The sequence below is a fragment of the Lepisma saccharinum genome, chromosome 1 (assembly GCF_977018435.1).
Source record: "Lepisma saccharinum chromosome 1, izLepSacc3.1, whole genome shotgun sequence".
Taxonomy (NCBI): domain Eukaryota; kingdom Metazoa; phylum Arthropoda; class Insecta; order Zygentoma; family Lepismatidae; genus Lepisma; species Lepisma saccharinum.
The window spans coordinates 143,630,675-143,658,272 of NC_139229.1; the positions used below are offsets into that span (position 1 = coordinate 143,630,675).

Sequence of the window (27,598 nt, forward strand, 5' to 3'; positions counted from 1 at the left end):
TTCTTATTTTAAATGTCCGTTGCTTAATAAGTTACAGTTTTCCAGATATTCAATTTTGCTCTGAAGATTTTGCATTCATTGCTCCATTGTATGCTTCAGCTTCTGTGAATGTTTGAAATTTTCCCCTGGTTTCTTCCTTCTTGTCAGCTTTCTAGAAGAAAAGTTAACGTGAATTTCATTCATACTTCAAAACATTTTTGCAGTCATTTCAAGCACAGTACAGGGTAGTTGTTTCAAAAACTATTAACAAACACCCTACCCCACCACTCTAACTCTTTCCTTCCCTTCACCGTTGCAATCATAAATTGCATTTATGGTAGATTTAATGAATGCTACTATTTTCAAAGTATATTAACAGAAAATACTTTTTAATGTCGGAAATAAAAATAATTACAGTAACTCTTCATTAAGTTACAATTACATGAATTTTACAAATACTTAAACTGAAGAGTTTATTCATAATTTTTACTCTGAGGGAGATGTAAAGTAGTTTAAATCAACACAAGTTAGGTCTTTGAAAATAGTTTTTAAAAAAATGTATGACCAAAATATATATAAATTAAGCCTTTGCAAAAATGAAGGGACATTCCTTGTTGCTGAGGTTGAGTAAATAAATCACTCTTTATATTCTAACGACAGTTATCTAGCAGAGTTTCACTTCCAAACTTTCCAAGCAGTTCATTTGCTTTAATTTGCATATTGAAGGCAATTGTACCAGACTGGTTAATATGGGTTCACAATTGAAGCCTATGTTACAAATTGCATACAAATAATGAATCAAGGCTTTCGTGAAAATCTGGTGGTATTCATATCATTTATTGATCACTCAGTGTTACCTTGATTGAATTCTTCCTCTTGACAAGGTACGGGTTATCCCTTGTCCAAGAAATCACTTTCCATGTGACTGGGCTCAGAAGAGTTGGATCAACAATGTCTTTGTCTTCATTCTTTGTCAGGAGGCTCATGAGCACACCGAACACAACTGTCATTAAGAAGCCAATCAGAGAATACCAGTTGTGAGATATTTGGTACAAAATAAATGCCTGTTCTCTGGAACATAAAGTTTCCTCGTTGTTTAAGAATGTAAATATTTGGCAAATACAAGTATTATATGACATAAACACCAATAAACACAGCAAATGTTATGATAGATTCAGCCAGCTCAGTGGCCCAGTTCAGTAGCGGCTTCTGCCTATTCGCACATGCACACCCAAATAAATCTGTAATGCAATTAATTTTTTATTATACTTATTCATGAATACTATCTCCTTCAAACAAAACATCAAACATTCCCACGCCCAATCGGTGACCATATCTTCGTGTTACGAGCGCCTGCAGACTGAAGTTCATTCGTTTTGCACAGATGCTGCTGTTTGCAGCACACAAGGAAAGAGAATGATTGGCGTCTGTATCTTGCAGTATTATGGGCTTTACGAGCACCACCAGTGCTGTGTTCACGCAGTGTTGCAATCCCATTCCATTCGCGATCGTGTGGCGGAGTGGAGACAACACACACATCATTGTAAATCGAGGGATATATTTTTTTTCTTTTGTGGAAAAGGGACATTTCTATGGTATCTTCGCCCACACTGTTGTTCCGAGCAAGAAAGAAGGGGAGAAAGGAGGGGGCAACTGAGAGCAAAACGCGTGTTTTAAACAATGTCTTGTATTCCCTTTGCTTAGTGCAGCAGCTTGGTTAAAATAAATTGTCCTTATGGTGCTGTAGTCAATCAACGCGGGCGGGAAATGTTGCAGTTAGCTGTTTTCATTGAGTCATATTCATTCGTTGGAAAAATTGTTACACTGTCAAAAGCTCGTTCCTGTTTCAGTGCAAAGTGTTTGATTTCATGATGAAAGGGAAAACTCTACACAGCGAAAGCATATACGTAATATTTAACGTTGTTGAATTTGCAACTGAAGTTCCCTGGCTTGAGTCCCAGCCTGAGCATATAGGTGTTCTTTGTGAGAGTCCCTTCATCAATTTTAACTATTCAACACATTCAGTATAGTCACTATTAGCAGAGTGGCAGAAAAGTAACGAAAACTAACAAAAAGAAACAAATACAAATTGATATATTCATCACATTAAATAAGTCATGATGCTATAAAATATAGTTATGTTTCACTATCAGCCAGTCTCCTTGATTGGTTGATGAAATGTATGTGATGACTTAACCAAGAACTCTTTGGATGAAAGAGGAAACAATATTTTGCAAAGGGGAAGTCACTTTTATTGTAATTATATCACATGTAGAATGTGAGTTCACATTATTCAATATTTAACTAGTGACATATGGTTTGTTACATTTGTGAAATGTAAACTAAATGGGAGGATGGTAGGGAGATGAGAGGAAACTTCATCCCCTTCTCTGGCTGCAAATTCTTGGTTCTTGGGGGGATGCTGTGTAAATAATTTATAAAATATACTGATTATTGAAATTAAGTTGTTGGAACTCCCCCCCCCCCTCCACTGCAAAATTTTCAAATACTACACTGACTAATTGTAAGGACTCATAAATTATGTAGGCTGAGTCATCTTATCACAGCATGGCAATGTCACTACAACAACTGTGATGAGGTAATATTTTGAAATTAAGCTGTGGCATTCATTAGTGAAGACTAATGAGGTGCATGCTTTGTCTACATACCCATGACTTGGAGTTGGTTGGTTGGTTGATACTGTCACATTGCCGCAATTATCCATGGAAAGGGGTAAAGAGGGAAATTTCAGTTGACCAGATGCCCTTGCAATTTGCCTTCCTACTCCAATCCATGCAAGTAAGGCTATAGCAGTACTCACTCCAAATAATGCACCCTAGAAAAATTGGAAATACCAAGAATGAGTTTGGAAGAAATTCATATAGCCTAAGGCATGCATTAACATTTCAAAAATCAGGATCAAATATGCTCAAGAAATCGGTAAATCTGTTTTTGTGTGTAAGTAGGTAATGTAAAAATAGTTGGAGGGCAGGTTCTAAGATAACACTAAAAAATGAACTCTCTTAAAAATAGAATCTTCAAATATAAACAGCGAAAATGTTTTTAAAAATTTTAAAGGCAACACTAATCATTTTGCCACAATTCTAAGTTGTTATTCTGTAAATAACTTGACAGTGTACAAGTTCACCTCATAAATAGTATATCAAAAATTTTATTTCTGTTGGATGGGGAAACAAGTATACAATAAAGAGAAATTACTCATTTATACCATATGTGGGTTCATCAAAGTGTAAAATTATTAAATCTCATCTCCAAGTTCAATATGAAAAAAAACTATAATAATAAAGCACAATTGTTCATGCATAACTCTCAGATCCATGTACTAAGCGCAACAATAGGAACAGAGAATACATAGATGTGCATCTCATTTCTATATGCAGAAAAGAAAGCATCCACTATTATTTTAATGAGCTATCAATTAATACAGTACAAAGAGTGTCCTACCTACCTTAAAATTTGTGCATGGAAAAAGCATTCCAAGCGTAAACATCCCTACCATTGGGCCAGCCACTGAAGTAGCCATTGTATGACCAATCTATAAATAAATACTAATTAACTTTCATAATTTCCATACAACTAATAATGTAAATGGATATCTGATCTAATAAATATAATTAATATTGTAATATTAAATTACTTCAAAAGATATAAATTGTCTCCTTGTCTTCTATATTTTAATGTTTCTGCAATCTATCACAAGAGAGAATTGAAAATTTATTGAACACTCGAAGATCTTAGACAAGTTCAAGATCTTAGTCAAAGAGGAAACTTGATCAGCTTAGTACTTGACTGAGCATTCTTAATGGTAGTGGATTCATGAAGATTTGTTGATGCAATTGAAATATTTTGTATCATAATAATATGTAGCGGAACTATAATAAAACAGTCTAAGTGATTTTATATATATATATATATATATATAATTTTATGTATTAGGGCACTATTGAGTTGAGTTGTAGTACTTTACCGGTAAGATGCCATCAACTTTTGTAAACAGGAACATAAGTCCATATGTTATCAGTCCAAAGACCACAACGAGTCCTTTTAGAAGTCTTACAGAATTTTTCTCGGACAGTTTCAGGCCACATAATCGCTTCATTAGGTCCTCAACAGCTACAGTAGCAAGTCCATTCATGCCAGTAGACAAAGTGCTAAAAAAATACATTTGTAAATTTACATGACTTCTATCTATGTAAAACAAATTTCAAATTAAATATATTTTTTTCTTTGGTATGAGTCAATAAAATATTTATGCTAGGTTCTTAGTTCTTACCTTAAACTTGCACTGACAACTCCAGCTACAAACAGTCCAGGGAGCCCTTGTATGTAACCTATTGTTTCCAGAACAAACAATGGTACTAATCTATCTGGAGAAGCGATTCTCTGCAAAATTAGAAATGAAGGCCATTTGTGATATATCCAATAGCATTTAAAATGCATTTCTGCATTTTAAAAGTAGCAGAAAAATGACAATGTATGTTTATAGACTTGTATAGTTTCATTTATAGTATCACTTGTAAACAGAGGAATAGCCCATACTGAGCAGGCTTTAGCCTGGTCCATTTTGTGAGAAGCAAAATAACAATATTGACCATTGTCAACAATAAAAATTTTGAAGTTTTTGTTAGTTGTTAAGACACAGTTTAAAAGGAAAGCCTGCACATGTTGCTTTCTTGCCGGACAATGTTTTGAGCATTCCACCTCTACTGTTATTATATACACATGTACAATACACCAGTACTATTAAATTTCAAAATATTACTTTCCTCCAAAAGCTAAATTCTGTAACGGATTGATTAGAATTGGACAAGGTTGAAAAGTTTCTGAATTACTGAGATGTAAGCTAGAGCAGTAAGACCTCTTTAATAACTAACAACAAAATAAACAGTAAGATATGAATAAGCTAACTTACATTTGACAACAATGGATCACAGTTGCTGTACTTGGCATATATAAGAAGTCCAAAATAAGTAATTAGTGTCGTCAGAAGAATAAAAGACACCACGTAAAACAGCATTGCTCTAAAAAATATTAAAGTAAGTTTTTATTAGATTGTGTGCTAAATATCTTGGTTAATTAACAGGGATATGTTCAGTTTCTGAATATTACATAAATGGGAATAATTTTAAAATTGTTAATTTTGATTCAATTTTAGTTGAGTAAAAACATTGATTCAATGTAACATCTTGTGTTGCAAACTGCATTTTAAATGGATTATTTCAGGAGAAATAATATTGTGAGAAATATAAACTATGTTCAAGTCTACCCGTCACATGATACGGGGTCCAGCCCCTCACCTTAACTAAAATATAACTAAGAACACAACTGTAATGTCAGAGACAAAAATATTCTGACTTCAGTTAAAAGATGAGGCTGTAAAGGGGCACTCAGCACAAACAAGGATACAACGCAGGACAACACACACACACACACAGTCCTACAAAGATTATACTGGCCGTAAGTCCAGATACCAGAGCCCCTTACACCCCAGTTGCATGACATAAATTACAAACATTACCTAGGTACCCAAATGTGTAAAATATGTAGTCATACTAATAACTTGGTTGGGAAAATGAAACAATCAGGTACTGGTTTCCTTTCAAAGCTACTGAAAATTGGCTTATTAGAGATATCATCCACATGACGTTTCTCTTCTTTAATGCGTATTTGTCTTAGTTTATAAGTCCTGCAAATCGTAAGACTTACAGAATGAATAAAAGAACTGATCATATTTCTCAAGTTGATTCTTAGCCTTTTTGTAATCTTATATCTTATTCTTAACCATTCACAACGACATCAGACATGTATCTTACCTTCTGACTACCTTCTTTGATGGTAACGAAAGGTATCGTTGGAACTGGGTCTGAGTTAAGCCATCCCCATGCAATCTGAAGAAGAACAACCCAAAGATGTGGGCCCAAATGGTGTCTCTAAGAACAACACTAGGATCCAAGCTGAAACGGCCATAAATTATTATAAATTTGATAATTACAATATGGAATTCATAACAAAATATTACGCATATTCATATTAAATATTTTGAAAGAGCTGTAATTGTAAGGCAAAACTTTAGAAGTTTTAAACCAGTTGAGTAATCAGATGAATAAGAAGGTCTATCTAATAAAAACACTAACAACTGTTGAAAACAGAGTTTTTAAATTAAATTGACAAAATAAATATAGGGTTACAATTCCCCCACCTTCCTCCAGTAGGTAGTAGTAGTACTAATGTGCTTTCATCTGCTACAAAAAATAAAGCTGATTTCCCAGAATCACCCAAAGCAAAAGTTTTAAATCCCATACTGATGCACAAACAGAGAGTGAGAGAGAGAGAGAGAGAGAGAGAGAGAGAGAGAAAGAGACAAAAGGCCATGTTGTCAATGTTTGATCAGAATAAAGTCACCTAGAAATATTTCTATCATCATTATCAACTGGCTTGATTTGATCCCTTATTTATTTTCATACAGAACCAACCTGTATGAAAGGCGTCCACTATTATAGCTTTTGGTGAAAACGGTTTCCATTCCTCCAACATCATAAGTTCCTTTGACTACAATCACCAGTAAAGAAGCTAGGATCACTATCACTTGAAGAGTATCAGTCCATACTACAGCTTTGTATCCACCCTTTAAATAGAGTAAATGGAAACTATGCATAATATTGTACTTGTAAATAGACTCCATGGTACAAGAAGTACAACAAGTTAATGATAACTAAAGTCTGTCAAGTCATGGTATAGTAGCAAAGTCCCATTGCTGTTGTTATGTGACTTTCTGCACTGGAGCCTGCCACTTCTAATAGCTTCCCAAATGCCATCACGATGCTAGGTCTAAATTGATTTTTTTTAGAGTTTCTACTTGAAATCGAACCTGGGACCCTTCACACCAAAGTTGAGGGAGCTAACCATTCAGTTATGCAGGGGCTCTTGTACATGTAATGGCTAATTATGTATTTGCCTAACACTTCGAAACACTTGACAAAGATATTCACAAGAGCTGGCACCATTTTCGTTAATTGTTTTTCAGTCTCTGGCTGGATTAGTATAGAGCTCAAACCTCTCCACCTTCTAATCTTCCACCAATTCACTCCTTTGTGTTCAAGCCCTGCCCTCTTCTCATGCTCAACTACCTGATCCATCCAGTGACTCTGTAGTCCTCCCTTTGGTTTTTTCCCCCACCTCTTGCACACTGGATGCCATCACAGTACGATTCTCTGCCTCATTTTCTTCATATGCACAAACAACCTCAACTCACAACTTCCACTTTCTGAAATCTCTGTAACAGCTCTTTAGAGTCAAGGTGTGCGAAGTGGCTTTTCATTGAGTCAAAATGTTGAGTACCAATTTTTTTGAGACTTTCTACTAGAGTCCACTTCTGAATTCTTCAAACAACTCTCCAGTTGTTCTCATGATGATGATGATTTGAACCTGAAACTGCTCACACAGGAGGCAAGTGTGCTAAAAAATTGGTGTTTGGGAGCTCCCTCACTTTAAGAACTTTATATCCACTATACATCATGCTTCTCTTTCATTGTTCATACCTAGGGATTTATCCAGAATTTTCCATCTCAGGGAGTATGTTCATCTTTAAGGGTGGGGGGTGTAAGCAGTGGCAGCTGGCGCCAACTATGATAGGTAGTGCCAACGTGATCAACAAATCGAAAAAAAAACCTCCACAATGCCCACCCCCCACCCTCTCCTTGAGATTGCGCCACTGGCCAAGATGTTTATCCTTGTTTGGTAATGTGGAAAACAATGTATGTTTAAGTAATAACTCACTAATCCGGTTCATCTTCACTCACTAACTTATCTTTATATACTACAGGACACTTCCCTAAAAATACAACAATTACAAGAGGAAGGGTAAAACAAATCCTCTCACCTTCTCCTCCCCCATGCACACATATTCCAACTGGATGTCGAAAACATCTTTGTTGTAAAAATAAATTGTTGAAATGCCAAAGGAAACTCGCATCATCATATGATTTTCTACTTTTATATTTTTAAAAAAGTCTGGATGGCCCTCTAGGTGCATCTATCTATTATCAAAATGTCTGTTTAACTTTGGAAAAATACTAGGTTCATTTCTCCAAAAGTAGGCAGAAATTACTTCCTCAATGGGTCTTCAAATCAGTTGTATTTAGCGACTTATCTTTGAAGATGGCAACTGTGTCAGCACTGGAAAAGTTCCCTCGCCGTGCCAGGCGAAAACGGGCACAGTTGTTGTGTCTTATGGGCTAACACTGCCCCCTGCCACTTTGTTCTTAGCTTATGGTGGAAATGTTCCTTGCTGAGACTTCTTCAACCCTCTGCACGTGTCAACTTGGTTAGGTCAGCTCTTGGGCAGCACGGACTGTTGCCTCACAAGGGTACGAATGAAACAGCTGGCGATGTAGTGAGGAGGTTGGGGTGGTTGTCACTCAGCTTGACCAATTGAAAGATTCGAATCTCCTTGTCTGTAAACTATCAATGTATTCATTTAACAATACTTGGGCGAGGTATGCATTTCTTCTGAGGGTAGTGCCATGGCACGCTGGCTCTACACCTTGAGCCGCCGCTGGGTGTAAGGATAAATTTAGAGGCAAAATGATCATAAATTTGGTCTTTGTGAAATATTTAGTGGGTGTTGAAAAAACTTTTGAGGGAGGTTAGGGGTGTATGTGAATACCTCTGTTCTATACATGTGTACAGTGTGTAATATGCATTGTATAGATTGTCCAGCGAAAAGAATAGACTGTTGCTTCAAATGGGCTTTTACTTTCCCTACATCCTCCCTCTTTTTAAATATTGTTTTCACTACCGTGGGGCTACCCATGAATTTTTACACGAACAGTGTTTTCTTTCGAATGCAAAATGCTATTCTGGAGCTGGTAAAGCTTTCAGACCAGCAAAAGTTCCTTCCAGCAGCGCGCGTTCTTAATTTTGTTTGTGCAGGGGCACATGCACGGAGGGAAATGGCGAGCCCAGCGTTGTCGATTGCTTTGCACCCCACCCCCTCAGCCAGTACTGCGGTAGACAAAATTTCTCGGAAGGAGAGGGTGACTGTGGCGGATCTGTGCGTTGGGTTGTGTGTTGTGTTGTGCTGTAAAAAGATGGTTTTAATACTGAAATATGAGCGAAAGTAGTGTAAAGAAGAGAAGGCGTGGTGAGGTTCTCAAAAGTAAAGAAAGGCAAATAGTAATGAATATTTTTGTTTATTTAAAACAGAAAAATCCGGATCGCAGTGTAAGTTGGTTAGCCAGAGAGACGGCGAAAGCAACTGGAGTTTCTCGGGCTACTGTGTATAAAATTCGGGGCGAGGTTTCTCAAGGTCCTCTTGAAACACCAGGTAAGAAACGACCCAGGAAAAGATCGCAAATTACAAGTAGAAATGTAGAATATATTGATTTTGTCAGAAGTGCTGTGCGACGTAAAGTTCACGAATTGTTTTTTAAAAACAAACCCCTAACACTTAATTCTGTTCTTGCTGCTGTTAATTCTGACTCCACATTACCGAATTTTAAATGATCAACGTTTCATGTCTTTCTCAAAGAACTTGGCTTTTTGTATGAGAAAATGGGCAAAAATCCATGTTAATGGAAAGAGGAGATTTAATTTCTCTTCGCCATAAATATTTAAGAGAGATTAGGAAGTTTAGGCATGAAAATATAAATATTGTTTACACTGACGAATCCTGGGTGAACACCGGAACCTCAGTCAGTTATGAATGGAAAGACAAGACAATTATAACTGCAAAACAAGCGTTATTGGCAGGTCTTTCCACTGGTTTAAAAAATCCAACATCTCGCGGAGCGTGATACGCTTTAGTGCATGCGGTTAACGAACACGGTTTTCTGCAAAACTCCCAACTTGTGTTTCAGTGCAAAAAGAATACAGCAGATGCCCATGATGAAATGGATGGAGAAACGTATGAGATGTATTTTCGGGAACAGTTGCTCAGCAATCTCCCTCCGGGATCTGTTATTGTTGTTGACAATGCCTCTTATCGTAGCCGCAAGCAAGAGCCAATGCCGACAACCTCGTGCAAGAAGAATGATTTAAGAGAATGGTTGAAATCTCATGGCATTCGTTATGATGACGACATGTTACAGAGAGATCTTCTGGAACTTACAAATATTCATAAAGTTAAGTACGATAAGTATATGATCGATGAGATGGCAAAACGGTGCTTTGTTTGCCCCCATATCATTGCGAACTGAACCCGATTGAACTTGTGTGGTCACAGGTTAAGCATTATGTGCGGTGTAACAACACTACATTCAAAACTAAAGACATTGAAAATTTAATCACTGAATCATTTAAGACAGTAACAGTTGAAAACTGGCAAAATTACGTAAAACATGTCATGGACATAGAGAAGGAAATGTGGGATGAAGATGAATTGCAGGATGACGTTGATCAGATAATAATCCACTTGGGTGAAGATTCCAGCGAGAGTGATGATCTGACAGAAGAAAATGATTCTGGTGATGATTCTGCAATGGAAGGAATTAACCCCCTGGAGTGACATGTGAGAGAAAAGTAAGTTCATTAAGAATTATTCTTTCAGTTTATGTAATTTTGTGAATTTGTTTCTTGTTTTTAATAATAGCTCACCGTGAACTTATTTCTTCAATTTGTGCGTACCCGCGATTCAAGCGCCACGCACGTTTGTTTGGTCTTGTACTTTCACTGCCAGCAGGTCTGTTACTCACCCCTGCGGCAAGCGGCAACGCTGTTCTCATATACCCAACAGTCTATTCTTTTCGCTGGACAACCAATAGATTACCTCTAGCACTCTCAGAAGTTTTTAATGCAAATTTGCTAGTAGATACTTTCACGAAATAGCACAAAGCGAAGCATGTTGAAACAATGATGGAAACAAATACATATATAGTCATAACAAATACATTGGTAATGCTCTATTGTGGAAACCATTGTTTTATAAAAAAAAACTTAATAGGAGGCTTTGAAAACCTATAACACTGGTTATTATATTGCAGTGATAATACAAACATAATTTATAAATTAATCTTTATATACTTACTTCCATTGTATAGAAGATGCAAATTGCATTCATAACTGCTGCTACAATGTTTACCCCAAAGCCAGTAACTAAAAAAATGAATAATTTACATCAACTGAACATTATTATTTACATTCAATTTTATACAAATATAGAGCTAGATGTATAAATAATACACCCTTATTAACACATGCATTATTATATTTCTTTGTATATAAATAAAATGATGTCTGATGTAGTATGTCGTAGACATCATGATTATATGAAGTAAGCCAAAGAATCACAAGCTTTGAATTATTGAGTAAGGTGACATGTTTTACATTATTCAAATATATTTCAACTATGATAGTAATAATATTTAATATAAACCTGGCATGAAATGAAAGTTCAATCAGGGTAAAGTTTTTTCTGTGAAAATGTGACTTTATATTTAAGGAGGAAACAAGGAGTACAACAATATATCTGTGAATTTTTGAAACATGTGAGAAATAGTATGTTGAAAAATCTCATGAGTGATGGTTGATTTTCAAAGTAAATACAAATATTTGAATCAGTTCTCATAATACAGAAACTTGATTACCAAGGTAAAATTGCTTACAAATTGGGAAAAAGACTGTAAAGTACTGTAGAAGATTTGATTTTATAGGTACTTGCAGATAAAGAAGAGCTAAATACTTGTACAAACAGAATAATTTATGAATTATTAGTAAGGATACACCGCCCTTGCCTTGCTTCTGATGTGCATATAAAAGTCTGTATGTACATTTGTCATATTTGCAAGGCTACATGCGTAAGATACATGTATAGATAGATACCACTATAAAAGTATGGCTAACAGAAAACAAATTGCTGGATCATAAGAATACACAGAAATGCATACAAAAGACACCAATGATAGCAACAGAATGGATATAAACAAACATGTGTTCAGGGTTATTCCTATGGCATAGGAAAGTACAGCACAGATGAGTTTCAATCACACCGAAGATGAAAGACTTTTGAGACTTTTACACAGTTTGTATAATCTTAAAGCACATGAAATAGGATTCCAACCAGACAAGATTGATATTTACATTAAACTTATTTCAAGCTCTTAATGATTTAAATTAATATTATTGTTTCAAATAATTAACAATATTTCAATCAAAAATTATTACCCAAATAAATGTATCACCTAATTTTTTCAGGTCTCTCTAACAGTATTGCAGCTAATGATGCCACCTTTAATCAATATGTTCTGAGTTTGATTCCAGGTGGACATACTTTGCACACTTGTACAGTAGTTCAGCATTCAACTTTAAACTGTAGAATTGGTCCCATTTAGCCTATTTGAACATGAAGTGGATATAAAATAAAGTAATACATTCAAAAAATTACCTTGACTTAGAGTTAGTGAACAGGCAAGTAAGGGTAGAGGTAAAAAAGTCATCTGAAAGAAGAAAAATATATATTATTTTAGACAAATAATTTTTGTATTTGTTAAAAATATTCTTTTTCTGTCATTTTCTGCCTCTTTAGGTTAATCACAATAATGTGGTTAAATCAAATTAAATGAAATGATCACTTGTACAACATGCCTGGCAGGATTAAAACCCAGATTCTTTTTTTTGGCAAGATCACAAGAGAAAGATATATTCAACCAGTGGCTGTTCGTGGTTCGGAAAATTGGTGGTTGCAGTGAAAAAAGTATATGTATATATTTTTTCATTTCTGCGGAAGGTGACCAAAAGTTGGAATTTTCCGACATTATCTAGCATCCCTGGGGTTCACTCAGCCACTAATAAATGGGTACCTGAGGGAAAGTGAAAAACTGCAATATGAAAGTTCTCATTATATTATGATATTGCAAATGAGCAGCAGACATTTCCACGACTTGAAGAATGTCAATAATCAACTTCCATCACACAATATGATTTTCTTTTTAAAGTGATAGAAATATATCTAAGAATAAGAAACAGCTGCTCTGGTTCACTTTGACACGGCCCTGTTCAACAGCATTCCACCTACTGACAGAGTGGATACCATAAGTCTGTCCTTTGAACATGTAGTGAGGTTGTGAGATAGAACAACATGTGACTTTGGTAGCCCAATGCTTGTGATCTAGAGGGTGCATTTCCACTGTGCATGCGATCAAACATTTGAATCACACCATCGTAATATTATTTTTTCTAGCATCATTGTAGTTACATCAGTCAAATATTTAAATGAGAGATTTTCATTTTGCAACCTCATCTTAGATAAATATTCTAATATGTTTACAGAACAGGTAAAATAAAGTAAATGTGTTCTAATCACACATAAAAACCCCAAAAAATACTTACCATATAGAACATGAACATAATTGTTCCAACTGTGCGAACCATGACATGGAACCTATTTTCCAAATACTGAAAGAGAAAGTTTCATGTGAGAAGCTTTGTATCACATCTATCATAGTTTAGAAAGTTCCTCAAGCAATCATAATGAGACAAGAGCATGCATGGTTAAGCTATATAATAGCATTCATTAGTAATTAATTCTTAAAAATAAATAAATCTAGTTATTCATTCTCCTCCTTCTATTCAAGAATATTCATCCATTATGAATCATGACTAGTTGTGTACTGTATTAGTATGCTAAGGGAGATAAAGGCATCAAATTCAACTGTCATAATCCATGCATTATTTACTTATTACCCTTAGAATGTTAAATCAGTTAAAACTAATTGTAGGTAGTGGAAACTAACTTTTGCTAATGCCTGTATGTGAAACTAGTTTTAGCAAAAGCCTAATGAAATCTAGATTTTACTAATGAAAAATGTAATTAGATTTTTTGTAAAACTACTTTTAACTAACATAACTGTAGCTGATACTAATTTCTACTAATTGCACTACAGTTTTAGCCTAACTTAACATAAACAACAATCATATTATTTAAAACAATCCTTGACAAGTAATTACATCCTTCAGAGTTAAGCATGAAAAGATACTTTAAAATGGTATAAACTGGAGAAGGGTCACTTTCACCGAAAGAATTCTGGGAGCTTGGAGCAAAATTAGATTGTCAGGTCCCCTGGTCTGTACTACATGTAGCTAATTATAATTATACAGAATGCAAGGAAATGAATATATAAATATTTTCGATGTCCATGTCTTGTGCCAATCCCTGTGGTGGAGTGGTTAGCACATCATGCTACGATGACAGGGGTCCCTGGTTCGAATCCTGGCCTGGGCGTGGATGTTTGTGAGTGTCCATTCATCAATTTCATCATGTCATCACTCATCCCCATCTTCCCAAATTAGCCAAAAGTGGCACAAAAAGTGAAGTAAAATAAAGCAAATAATCAAAGCTTTAATGGGCCTCCCCGATGGCGCAGTGGTAGCATCGTTGCCTTGTAATCAAGGGGTCCCGGGTTCAACTCCCAGTGGAGGCACATAGTAGTTCGGATCCCACTTTAAAGTGTAGGTCCAGTCCCGATTAGCCTTACTGTGCATAAAGTGGACTTAAAACAACAAATCAATTAATCAATCAATCAAAGCTTTAATTGAAATGAATATATTTTAACAGATTAAGGGTTTGGAATGTAGTGCTTACAGATATTATATTTTTCATGTTCGCTCCCTTGCATTTTCTCTTATCTCTCTGCATCTTTTTATTTCCCTCTCTGCTGTCCATCCTCGCCTTTTTCCTTTGTAACTATCCCTCTTTCTTCCTGTCTTCCCTTCTATTTGTGTTCTTAATTCTTTCACTGCTTCTGTCTTTTTCTATAGCTTTTCCCCTCTTTTCTCTCCATCTTCACCTCTTCTCTTTCTTTCCTATCTATACAAGCATCATCCTTCATATTCTCAAACTCGAACAAGCATCCTCCCAGCTAGGAATTTCCTCTTCCAGCACTGGTCCCAGCCTGGGCATGAGTGTCAAATCATCTAATCATAATTCATTCTCATTGTTGCATGGTCAAAAGTGACATGAAAGAGACACACACTAACAAAAATACAATGATACAACAATCCACTAGATGAAACTGGCATGCCATTTCCTATAGCACAGGCAAGCATAATTGTGCATTCAATTTAAAGTCATCAGTTCTATAATTTTATGGAGATAACAAATTCTGCTTGAGTTTTTAGACAACAAGAAAGTAACAGACAGGTTAACTTGAAGGTGTATTTTTCTTGTGAGCCACACAAGTTAAGTTCATGAGACATTGTATGTAACATTATTTGATTTAAATCTAAGCATTTTGATCAATTGAAATTATTTTCTCGGTGTGATGATGTTTCCTCACCAATACAAATATGCTTATGTGTAGTACACACACATAAAGAGCTTACTTGATATAGGGACACATTCTTCAGTTTGTAGAGGACAGGCAAATATACTTTGTAGATTATGAGAGTCTGCAATGGGTATATCAACACAGAAAGCCACTGATAGGTCCCATATCTGTATACTTCTGTTGGGTAAGCAATCATCGTTGTTCCAGATGTAAATCTGAAAATGAAAAATATAAGGATGTTAAATAGGAGAATTACCAGTAAACACTGTTCATTGTACCAGATCACTGCTCATTGGTTCATACTGAATGGGACAGGACTTTTACTAGGGATTGATGTGGGAATATTTCTCAGCTTAGCCAAGATTTCCTAACAAATAAAAAGAAATTCCTTATACCAGGTTCATTGTTGCATTATGTGGAATAATTCATAATTAAGAGAGGAATTTCCCCCACATCTGGATGTTTGAAACTAAAAATAAGTGGACAATGAATTGTCAGAAAAGGTGAACATCCACTCTGAGACACCCAACAATAAAACTAAATCCTTCATTAAGGAAAGAGTGAATGGCGATTCCCCCTTTGACGTCTAAAACTTGTCCTTCGACTGCAAAAATGTCTGGCATTTGGCTGAGTACCAAACAAAGATCTGGAGCAGGTGATATCAAGTAGTATTTTCTTTTCTCTTTTGTTAATATCCTTGCATTTAGTGCTTATAAAATTATAGAAGATACTTGTCAATATTCCTGCATTTGGTGCTTATAAAATTATGAAAGATATCAAAGGTTTCCTGAATATTTTTGATGTAGCAACATGGAATATTTGATGGATTTGAGATAAGTGAATAATTGGTCATTGCATTTAACATTCCATTACCCAAGCAATTTACATTGCACTTTTTTGTATTTTTGAGAGGTTTTGGTTTGAATTTTCATAATTTGCATCGTGTTTCTGTCTCTTTGGATTACTCGCGACGATGAGGATTAATGATTAGATGAAACTGATGAAGACACACTCACAAAGGAATACCTATGCCTGCGCCAGAACTCGAACCTAAAACGGACAGAGGTAACCAGAGTGATTACTGCACTTTCTGTATGCATGTTCAGACCCTTAGCGAGAGCTAGGCTAGGGGGGCTGAAGCGACGGAGAAATTTACGACTGGCAGAGGTAAGAGGAGATGAGCCGCGGTAGCTCAGTCGTTATCGGCCTCCGTGGCAGAGTGGTTAGCATAGTGCGCTATGAAGCCAGGGGTTCCGGGTTCGAATCCCAACTAGGACTTGGATGTTTTTTTGTTGTCCGTAAAATGAGAAAACCGAGAATAAAGCGCAAAACTGATATGATATGTACGAATGTTGAGAAAAAGTGTGAATGACAGGAGACACCACCGAATTCCTTATTAAAAAAAAAATAAAAAAAGTCGTTAGGGTGTCTGACTACCATGCGAGAGGTCCGGGTTCGATCCCCGGTGGGGGAGAACCAGGATTTTTTCTACCTGTTCAAGTGGCTCCGGCGCCCACCCAGCGTCGTATAAAGTGGGTACCTGGAGGAAACTTTGGGGGATAAAGGCGGCCAGGGGCATGGTGCTGATCACATCACCTACAGCTTCGGCCGAGATCATGATAGTGTGGGGCCTAACTTCACACCCCCTATACGCCTTCATGGCGTGGTGCAAAGCACAGGGGAGCACTTTACCATTTTACCTTTTTTTTTAGAGGTAAGAGGAGAAGGTGCTACTCGATTCTTGTTTCCATTTCCAAGTAATGAAGTGAACCCTGTTCTTTGGGGGCTCACCACAAAATAGATGTCACCCTTCAACTCGACCATGCTATGAAAAGCATGGCTTCCGTGGCCGTGCGATCTAAGGCGCTGCGCTTTGGGCTCCGACTGGGTTCGAGTTCGTCTGGGTTCAGTCTCTGGGTTCTCGGCCTGTGTATAGGGCCAGTGGCAACCCACCATCGTGAGGAAATTGGGGAGCTACTAGTGAGTAGCGTAGCCAGGTTTCTGTAATCTCCTACAACGGCAGGGGGTTTGGCGTGCTGACCCCACATAATCCCATTACCGGTTGAAGATCTCCACACCTCCAGGTAGGATTGTGGGAGGGAGACTGGCAGTCATGGAACAGACCCAGGCCCTTTCTAGGGCTATCGAGCAATGGATTATTATTATTATTATTATTATTATTATTATTATTATTATTATTATTATTATTATTATTCCATGAAAAGATGTCGATCATAAATCCATTTTGATTTATGAGGTCAAACCACAATACTGCCTGGGGCACCAAAATATCTAGCTACGTGGCTGTTCATATTCGAAGACATGAAAGAACACAATAGTAAATAATGATTTTAATTAATAAATTCACATTGACTTCTTGCTTTTGAATAAAATATTTCCACTAAGTTTTCAGTCCCGTAATAACACATAGTCTGTGTCCGAAAGGTCCAAAAAGCAGGCTTGAAGTATGGCCTTGTTAGGAGTGACGTCCTCTAATACAGTTCGAAAGCGCCAATCAAACGAACAATCGAGCCCGCAACATATAGCACGCAAGATTGCTGACTTGTTTACTAGATTCGTGCATTTGTTGTTCACTTATGTGAAATCACGGAAGTCGAAAGTCAGCCAGATGTTGGTTGTAGTTCAACTAATGTGTGAAAATGTAAATATATGAACTTTTAAAAATGCTATGTGATTTATATGGCGAAAAACAAGTGTTCATAATGCGAGGGAAACAATATGTTCTTAGTTTTATCTACTGATCGTATTTGGCGCTGCAGTGGAAGTGCATTTCGAAATATTTCCGCTTTCGGTTCAAAGCTTCAATACTGAATTGCGAGATAATTCTTGAAAAGTGTTCGCTTCAAGTATGGTTTTGCACGTTTGGAATGTGGCTTTAAAGGTTGAATTTCGATTTAAAACATTGCTTAATACGTTCCTAGACTTTCTCAGTAAAATGTACCTGGAAACGGAATTACGGCGCCGCAGCGTGATGCTGATCAAGAATATATGAGGTTCTACCGTATCTCCACATCTCCAATGTGCTTTCAATGCATAGCGCGCCAGAGGACACGTTAAGAGAGCTTGCACACGTACCGATATTTTGTCGGAGTCGTTAACGGCGACGACACTGACACCGGCACGAATTTTGCGCACGCAAAAATTGGAGTTCTAGTTATTGTTGGGAGCGCAAGAAGTTGTAGACGAAGTCTGGGAGCGGAATTGGCTCCTGCCTGGAATAAAAGGTTTTATTTTTTTGTTCATTGCATCTTCGACGTAAATACAACCGCGATAGAAATAAAATACATTACTGGGTGCATATCAGAATACGATATCATTGAAATAATCGCAACAAGATATCTTATACCGTACAACTTGTTCTTTTCTCTCCATTTGGTGAAAGGCAGGTTCCAATAAAGCAAGATCTCAATTCCAGCCTTTTCATTTTTCCATGCGACGTTTTTCTTTGGCTTTGTCCCAAAGGAAGGGGACATTTTAACAACACTTCTTCCTTGACACAGCTGAAATTTATGTGTGCCTTTTTCATAGCGAGGGATCGCCGGTCCAGTCTAACTGCCGATTTGTCGAGGGAACCTCCGGCTGCATACCGACCTGTCGTTCGCGTTCCGGAAAATGTATCCTGCCGGACCACGTGTGCAGCTATGCCATTAACTCCCGTTTTTTTTCTGGCGCTGTAGATTTCGGTTTCGGATTTTATTTTTATTGGTGCGTGTTCAAACGCTCGAAGAAACACAAAAGATAAAACCTTTTATTCCAGGCAGGAGCCATCTCCGCTCTCAGACTGTGTCTACAAATTTTTGCGCCCACATCAACGTATCCTATTTTATCGGTGCGTGTGCAAAATTCGTGTCGGTGTTGTCGCCGATACCGACTCCGACAAAATATCGGTAAGTGTGCAAGAGCTCTTAGGGAGATTTCATACCCAAGCGACAAGCTGCAAGCGACACGCGACAAGCGACACTTGTCTCTTTGCTCAGTTCGCATGATGATACCGATATAATTGCACTAATCAGTTTATTAGTCAGTCACCCGGAAAAAACGTAAAGAGTAATAATAGTTCGATTACGTGTAGGCTTGATGACAAATATAAAAGTATGGATGATGAAGAGGTATCCTCGTCTCCTTGTAATTAAGTGATCGCGGGTTTGATACCCGGTGGAGGCACATAGTAGTGCGGATATCACTTTAAACTGTAGGTCCAGTCCTGATTAGTCTATTTGTGCATAAAATGGAGTTAGGAAAGGAAAACGCACAACTCAAATATGAAATTGGGATTATGTTATTTGTCACTTTCAGCAGAACCTTTCGCAGCTCAGTATAGTTGATACGAGGACCCAGTACCGGGTCGTGGCCCATCACTACAGTACTTTACCACGTTGACTGATCTATTTTGAACTAACGTGCCTCCATGCGCTGGCTGTTTCAAACAACAAAAGTAATGTCCTAAACGGCCAAAACACGGCCTCTTTACATGATGTTGAAGGCCAATAACTGCACCAACAAACTTAATACGGCCAAAAGAACGTTGTGTTCAAATCTTAAAAGATTGAACGTACATATCGATACTTTATTATATCAACAAATTACAGGTACGAACATGTTCTAAGACCTCCGGTTTGGCTCTCTTCTAGAGTTTAAATATAGCTCGTTGGAGTAAAGCCTTCAATGCGCATACGCGAACAACAAACAGATGCCCGGTATTGAGAAAACTTCCCAGTCCAAACGGCACGGAAGCGACAAGCGACACGTGCAGCTTGTCGTGTCTCTTCAGTTCGAAATGTTCAAATGATTACTGAGGATTCTCTTCCAAGCGACGTGTCGCTCGAAGCTTGTCGCCTGTCGCGTGTCGCTTCGGTGAAATCTTCCTTGCAGTACGGCTGCGTTAGTCGCGAACGTCGGCGTAAGTGCGCATGCGCTAAGTTCACAAGTCGAATGGCAAAATAGGGTGGCGGGTGCAAGTGGAACGGACACGGAGAAGTAGGTTTCGTGAAAATCGTTTCTGCTGACTTTACATTGAGTTTCAAATGTAACGTCACTGTAGTAAAAAAGCGAGCGATATTAAAGAACCGAATGCATTCACACGAAATACTAAACTGGAACCCACAGCACTGTTTCCGTTTAGTGCATGTTTCTTCCTACTCCCCCCCCACCCCCCACCCCTCTCGCGTTTGGTTGATTGATTGATTGATATGTTGTTTTAAGTCCACTTTATGCACAGTAAGGCTAATCGGGACTGGACCTACAGTTTAAAGTGGGATCCGAACCACTTGTGCCTCCACCAGGTATCGAACCCGGGACCCTTGATTACAAGGCGACGACGCTACCACTGCGCCATCGGGGAGGCCCCTCTCGCGTTTGGGTTCGTCCACTCGAGCTAAGCACGTTACTACGGTCGAACAATAAGTTCACCTTTCGTATATTCCCTTATGAAATTTCTGTGCACATGGCATGGCTCTGACAACAATAGTTAACATTCGGAAAAGAGTCTACTCCTAGCTCCAGCATTTTATAGCTAGAGGTGAAAAATTAGTAATAGAAAAATTCTTACGTTGCAAGAAGAGACATGGCCGTAGGGAAAGTCTGCATCTTCCTACTTCCAAATAAATACTCGGCGACTGTCGTGTTCGACCGTCGGTAGAACCCGTAGAATATTCCTATGCAGGTACTGAGAACAAGCACCAGCGCCATGACAAGGTAATCAGGCCAATCAAAGTAGATTTCCTCTGTAGTCATCGTGACGTCACTGATTCATCTGCAACCAACAAAAGATTCTGGAAAGAAAAAGTGATATATAAAGTTAGTAAGAGAATTATCATTCTTTCCTCTGTCTATAGGCGTTGGCAACACTAGATTGGCTGTTATTTTTAACTCACCACATTGCGGAAAATATAACAAAAAAAGTTATCACTGCAAGATGATAACGCGTGTAAAATCAAAAACATAACAGCAAGTTCCCTATACGTACAGACACCGGTGATTAAAATGGGATACTTAGATTCTGAAAAAAACTCGCTACTCTGCCATGCTTAATGTGTGTTTCCTAACTCCACGGTGATGAGTAGATTTTAATAGCAATTTTTCAATGACAAGTTCTGCCACCGCCGTAGAGGTAGGCAACACACATAACGCCTTGCAGGGAAGCGAGGATTTCAGGATCCAGGTATCCCAATTTTATTGCCGGTGACTACATTTGTTTATCTTCCAATTCTGACACCATTTCTTATTGGACAAAATATCCTTGCTTGGGGACCACCGAAAGAAATAATTCCATTGGCAACAGGATAGGGGGGTGGGAATGTTTCTTGAAGGGTCCCAGCATCAAAAAAAGGAATCAACGGACAAAACGTTGTAAAAAAAAAACTTGTTCATTTTATGTTCTGTTATCATCACAGTCATAGGGCCTCCCGATGACGCAGTGGTAGCGTCGTCGCCTTGTAATCAAGGGGTCCCGGGTTCGATACCCGGCGGAGGCACAAGTGGTTCGGATCCCACTTTAAACTGTAGGTCCAGTTCCGATTAGTCTTACTGTGCATAAAGTGGACTTAAAGCACCAAATCAAGCAATCAATCTTCACAGTCATTTCTTCAAACCCCTCAAATTTCAACACCCCCCAATTTTTTTCACAAAAGCCCAATTTATTATTATCGCTCTAAATTTGCACTTATCTCCCCCTCCCCTTTATGGAAAAATCTGGGTAAACTCTTGCCTCTTCATGCTGCGAGAGTTTGTCCGTAATGTACGGCAATACCACATGGATGTCGGGAAGGGAAAAATCCTGCGGACGTCCATGTTTGCATATAGCATTGTAATGGGAGCTAATTGAGAGCTGATTAGAGTTTTCTTTCAAGGTACTATTTCGAATTTCATGTCCAGATAAGAGAGAAAAACAAGACGACCACAAAATTCAAAGGAAATGTTAATTTTACGTCAGGTTTCAAGCCTAGTGTTGCACTAATTAAAGGCAAAATTAATCAGTGTAGGAGCAATTTTCTTCTGTACTGAAAAATGTGTGAGGAACATAACAGATGTCATACAAATGAAGTCGAAAATAGAACGTAGCGGAAATGCGGTCATGTGCCCTCGAAAAACGAATTAGCACTTCCCTTGTTATCAAGTGGTAACCTTCATCTTATCGTCTGAGGATTTGCCTACTATATATATATATATATATATATATATATATATAACACACAGGGTGATTATAAAGTCACTATACATTTCTGCATGAAAGGGTTTTATAGCACAAAATACCATATGTTCTGAAACATGGAGTATATCACAGTATGACACAAAATCAGTATAATGTGACCACCCCTCAACTCTAGGCACATATTCCAGCGATCCACCACACCCAAAACACCTTCTCCAACATAGCTGGTGTGATCGTATGAGCAACTGTGGCCGTAATGCGTTGTTTCGATTGGGCAATGCCGTGGATCTTCACCACGTACACCTTAGACCTGGGAAATCCCCAGATGAAAAAGTCTAAGGGGTCAGGTCGGGCGAGGGGGGACCCAAAACCGTTGCAAGGCACGACAAATCCAACTACCGGGGAAACTTCGTTTAGGTGATCCCGAACGATGATGTGCCATAAGCCACAGTTGATAGCTGATGGGATTATGGATAGCCTACTGAGTCTCCTGATCGATGCGGTGAGGCTACGTGTGATCGCGTCCTGTACACTTTGCACAATTTGTGGTGTAATTGATGGACTACCAAGACGTTCTTCATCCACAACACTACCAGTTCGCTTTCGCTTGTTGACCAGGTTCTTGATTGCCAGTCTGGTGGGACCTGGTTTTCTGATTTTCCGGGCGAAGTCCGTCCGCACCTGTTCATACGTCATTCCACGCAGACGAGCACAAACAACGGCTGCTCATTCTTCTACAGTTGGCATTGCCTCACATAACATGCAAAAGAAAATGTATTTTGTCACGATATCTCTAAAATGTACAGACTTTATAATCACCCTGTGTATATATACAGGGTGTATCATAAGTGATGGTCATAAATGAAACCAGAGATACATCGCGTCAAACCCAGACGAACGTTGCTCTTCCACTTTTCCGAGAGATGCTCAGTGTCGGAGCTAGACACCACCGAAAGTGTGGGCAAGTACAGTTCACACCTCTGTAGGACGAGTACTATGGCAGTTAGAAAGGCGGTTCTAAAGGAATCATAAAGGAATCTTATGCGCTCTACCAGAAACGCACTATGGGAGATCTGTGGGACCTAATGCGGAAGGGACTCCCCACAGGAAATGGGGTTCCCCGTAGAATGAATACGTGAAAGGGGTAGCTGAGGAAGCAGGTGGACGTCAATTACATCATATCCAGATACCATTCACAATTACGGAAACACGATAGACGAAACCGACGAAATTCAAGTTTTCAGTGTTTTCTGCAAGGCCGCCCGAAGTATTTATCTCAGGGGAGCCGGGTCCTCAAAGTAGGGGGGGGGGGAATGTGGGGGTTAAGAAATTTCTCACGAAGCATCATATATTAGAGACCATTAATCTGTTGTCTTTCATGGCACCCCTCGTCCATGTTTTCACGCTCCAATTTCACTATTCGAATTATATTATGTATTTCCAGATATCTAAAGGGGAGCGGTGTCAGAAAAAAATGAATTTGAAGGCAGAGAAAGTCACAAATACCACACAAAAAATGTAAATTTCGCATAAAGGAGCGATTATTTACCGAGTTGTCCTTGCTTACTGAGGAAGAGTCGACCTGGAGATCGTCCGTCCCCTTGCCTCCCTCCCCCCCCGCCTCTTCTGACGTCGTCACCGAGTACTTGTTGACAGTGACGTGCGGTGACGTCGACATTCGGGGTAGCAATGAGTGGCGTGCCCAACAGGTCATAATCCCCCCTTTAGGTAGGCTGACCAGACATACTCTCTTTAAGAGTATTATACTCTTTTAGAGGTTCATATACTCTATATTCTTTTCAATTTGCAAAAATCCCCAAATATACTCTTTTCCTTGCTATTTAATTTCATTCATTATTTTACGCGTAAAAATGAGTTAAAATCCACAGAACGGAAAACGTCAAGATGTCAACAAACTGAAGTATTTACTCCTTGACTCAAGAATTTCCTATGAACAATTTCAAGTGTCATTTTCATGTTTCATCAACAAGCAAAACATATTTCAAATTCATTGGAATTTAATGATAATGATTAGGGCTGATCTGATACCACTTTGAACCGATACCTATGCCGATACTCTTACCGATTCCCACCGATACCGATACCGATACTTGAAAATTGCAAGAATTAAAATTTGTTCAAAATATTGATCAATATTGGTGTGTAAATATTCTCCTCCAATTATATGCATCAACATACCAAGAAATTTGCTTTAGAATATTCAAGAATTGCATCAGAATATTATAAGATATTATGAAGTCACAAAATATAGTTTTTTGTGCAAAATTAGTGTAAAATAAAAAGGAAGTTTTAATTTTGCATAATTTCCAATATAATTAGACTGTCAAGAAATAGCGCGGGATTTTTGCGGACCCCGTGAAAGACCACAATGCATGCGCACCTTCAACCTATAGACTATACTCTTTTTGGTCAACAAATATCTGGTCACCCTACTTTAGGGCCCAGTATTCCAAAAAGAAGAACGTCAATTACAGGAAGAATTGCAAAGTTAGGAATGAGTACAAAAAATTATACACTTAACTTCCACCCAGTTTCGAAAATCAAAAACGATTTGATTTGACTACTGAGCGAGAGATGCCGGATTTGAATCTCGGCTTGGCAATGGGTGATCTTTGTATGTCCCTTCATCAATTCTATCGTATCGTCTTCGCGATTAGCCAAAAATGGCGGAAAGCGAAGTAAAATAAACCAAATCAAACAATCAATCAATGAATGATTTGATTTGATTCGCTTTTTTGACACATTTGGTTAATCGCGAAGATGATACGACAAAATTAATGAAGGGACAAACACAAAGACACACACCCACGTCCAGGTGAGGGTTCGAACCCGGAACTCCTGGTGTTGTAGCGCGTTGTGGTAACCAGCCCCCCCCCCCCCCCAAGGTTGGTTGATTTGAAGTTTTAAAGTCCATTTTATACACAGAAAGGCTAATCGGGACTAGACCTATAGTTTAATGTGGGATCCGAACCACTATATACCTCCACCGGGTACAGATCCGGGACCACTTGCACCCTCCCACAGAGGCCGGCCGACAACAAACATGTGAGGAAGGCGCTAACCATTCGGATACGTGGGTATCGGTAAAGCAAACTGCATTTTTCCTGAGTAGTAATTTTCAATTGAATTTTTGAAATACCATTTGCATTGCTTGATTTCCCTAATTTCCCCATCTCACGATCTCGTTACTGAAGGATCCGGGCTCAAGCCCTGGCCTTTGCATGAGTGTTTCTTTGAAACCAATCTTCACCAGTTTAATTTAAGCAACGTTCATCGTCATGGCAGAAATTAGGTAAAGCGATGGAAGAGAGAAGAAAATACAAATAATTTCTTCCCAGTGCATCTGCAGGGCACTGTGAAATCAGGAGCCTAGAATTCTCTGTTCATGATTGTCCCCTACGGCTTTCCAAGCTCTTAGCTACTTATTCCGATTAAATCTATACAGCTAGAAAAAGCGATGGGTAACAAAACACACCTTTAAACAAACCTTTTTTCTACTTTTTTCAATGATATTCATTTGGCTTTTTGAAAACTGGGATACATTTTTCATTTCTAATTTTTTCATTATTCACTGCAGGCAGAGTACAACACATAAGAACAAGAATTCACGCTCGTCACGAATTCCGGCCTGAATTGTTCTTTGTGAGGTCCGTTCATCACTTTCATCATATCATCACTCATCCTCATTTTCGCGATAACCAAATGTGGCAGAAAAGCGAAGTAAAATAAACTAAACCAACAACAAGAATTAGAACGCGTTCACTTGCCCAAATAAGTACATCCGTATTTATGATTGTTTAGCTTATCCATTTTTTTATTGGAGGCCAAGAGATTAGTATATTTAAATAAAACACTACTAAAACGAGAACAAGAGAGAGCGTGAGCAAATATTTGTTAATTAATCATTATATATTCCATATTTTTAAAAAAAGCATAGCCTAACATTTTTGTCTACACATAAGACGTTCCAATTGCATAAATAATAAAAGTACATCCCATATTATACATACATATTGTACAACGTGTAAAAAGTAGTGTAAATACAGAGAACAGAAGTACTGCAGAAAAATTTCCCCTTACCCTTAGTTCTTTAGAGAATTTACAAAGGAAGCGAAAGGAATCCAATCCCCTATCTGTCCTATAGGAGATAGACTGGAGGACCTGAAAGCACGGGCTTTCAACCATTGGAGCGGGGGCGAGGGGGCAAGGGAGGTAGAGGCAGAAATCTTCCCTTTCCCTTCGAAACCCCGTTTCTACCTGGAACTGTGAGGCGGAGAAAGAGCGAGCTAGGCCGCTGAACGAACCGAGGGGCGAGAAGCGCGTGAAAAAATAAAAGTGTTGCATATGAACTGTGGCTTCAACAAAACAATAAATATTGTGATTTGAAAATAATTAGAGATTGATTGATCTATCTCTGCTAGACTAGCTACTCCTCAGTGCACGTCACTGCTTGTTGAATAAAAACAAATGTCTTTAGTCCTTTCATAGCATTAAAAACATCTTTCAGTTGTGGCTGTGGAAATTGGCGTTTTGAGACTTAGACGTATGAATTTCATGAACAAATCACACACAATTTCACGAATCTCATTGGACTTCAAATTTCCCTTCATGTAGCTACACTGCTTCTGCCGAACGCAGCAAAGAAAGCAGGAAGGAAGAAGCAGTTTTCTCCTTCCAACGCCGTTTCCAGCGGTGAAACTATTGCCGCAGGCCGTGTGCTTTTTAAATAACCACTCGCTTCGGCTCCCTTGCCCACCCGCTTGCAATCGGAGAGGAAACCAGATCGTCAGAAGGGTGCGATGGAGTACGATCAGTGGCGTACGTAACCCAGTCTTAAAGTTCTTTAAGGGTTGGTTGTAAGAACGGCTCGCGAGGCCGAAACACGCCTGCTTAAGTAAAGACAATTCTATTCTATTTAAATAATCTACTCACATTCTGGTTTAGAATCTTGTTTTAATAATTTCCATTATAAATAATGAGTATTTAAAAGATTGGTTTACAGGCGATGAACGTGGTAACGTGTTGAATACCCCACTGCACACTGTAGGGAACGGAGTTAAAGAAGAGTTAAGTGAACTGACATAGAGAACTGGCTTGATGAAGGAAAACCTTTACTTACCTTTAAACCGCTGGCGTGTGGAGTGTG

General features: G+C 38.3%; 1 protein-coding gene across 3 annotated transcripts; it reads right to left on the minus strand.

Annotated features, from left to right (window-relative positions):
* On the minus strand, nucleotides 1–27,598 carry LOC145989313 (sodium-coupled monocarboxylate transporter 2-like). 3 transcript variants are annotated; one of them, XM_083124649.1, is made up of 15 exons: nucleotides 27,572–27,598; nucleotides 20,830–21,052; nucleotides 15,316–15,475; nucleotides 13,324–13,389; nucleotides 12,380–12,431; nucleotides 11,024–11,091; nucleotides 6,474–6,625; nucleotides 5,814–5,954; nucleotides 4,913–5,021; nucleotides 4,274–4,383; nucleotides 3,968–4,151; nucleotides 3,449–3,535; nucleotides 2,649–2,815; nucleotides 837–1,050; nucleotides 1–151 (listed from the first exon to the last, which is right to left on the minus strand). In XM_083124649.1, the coding sequence occupies exons 2-15, from the start codon at nucleotides 21,012–21,014 to the stop codon at nucleotides 50–52; spliced, it is 1,797 nt and encodes a 598-aa protein (XP_082980775.1). In that variant the 5' UTR covers nucleotides 21,015–21,052; nucleotides 27,572–27,598; the 3' UTR covers nucleotides 1–49. The 3 variants fall into 3 exon arrangements, with proteins under 3 accessions (XP_082980775.1, XP_082980781.1, XP_082980789.1); XM_083124655.1 differs by lacking the exon at nucleotides 837–1,050; XM_083124663.1 differs by lacking the exon at nucleotides 837–1,050 and having other exon boundaries at nucleotides 79–147.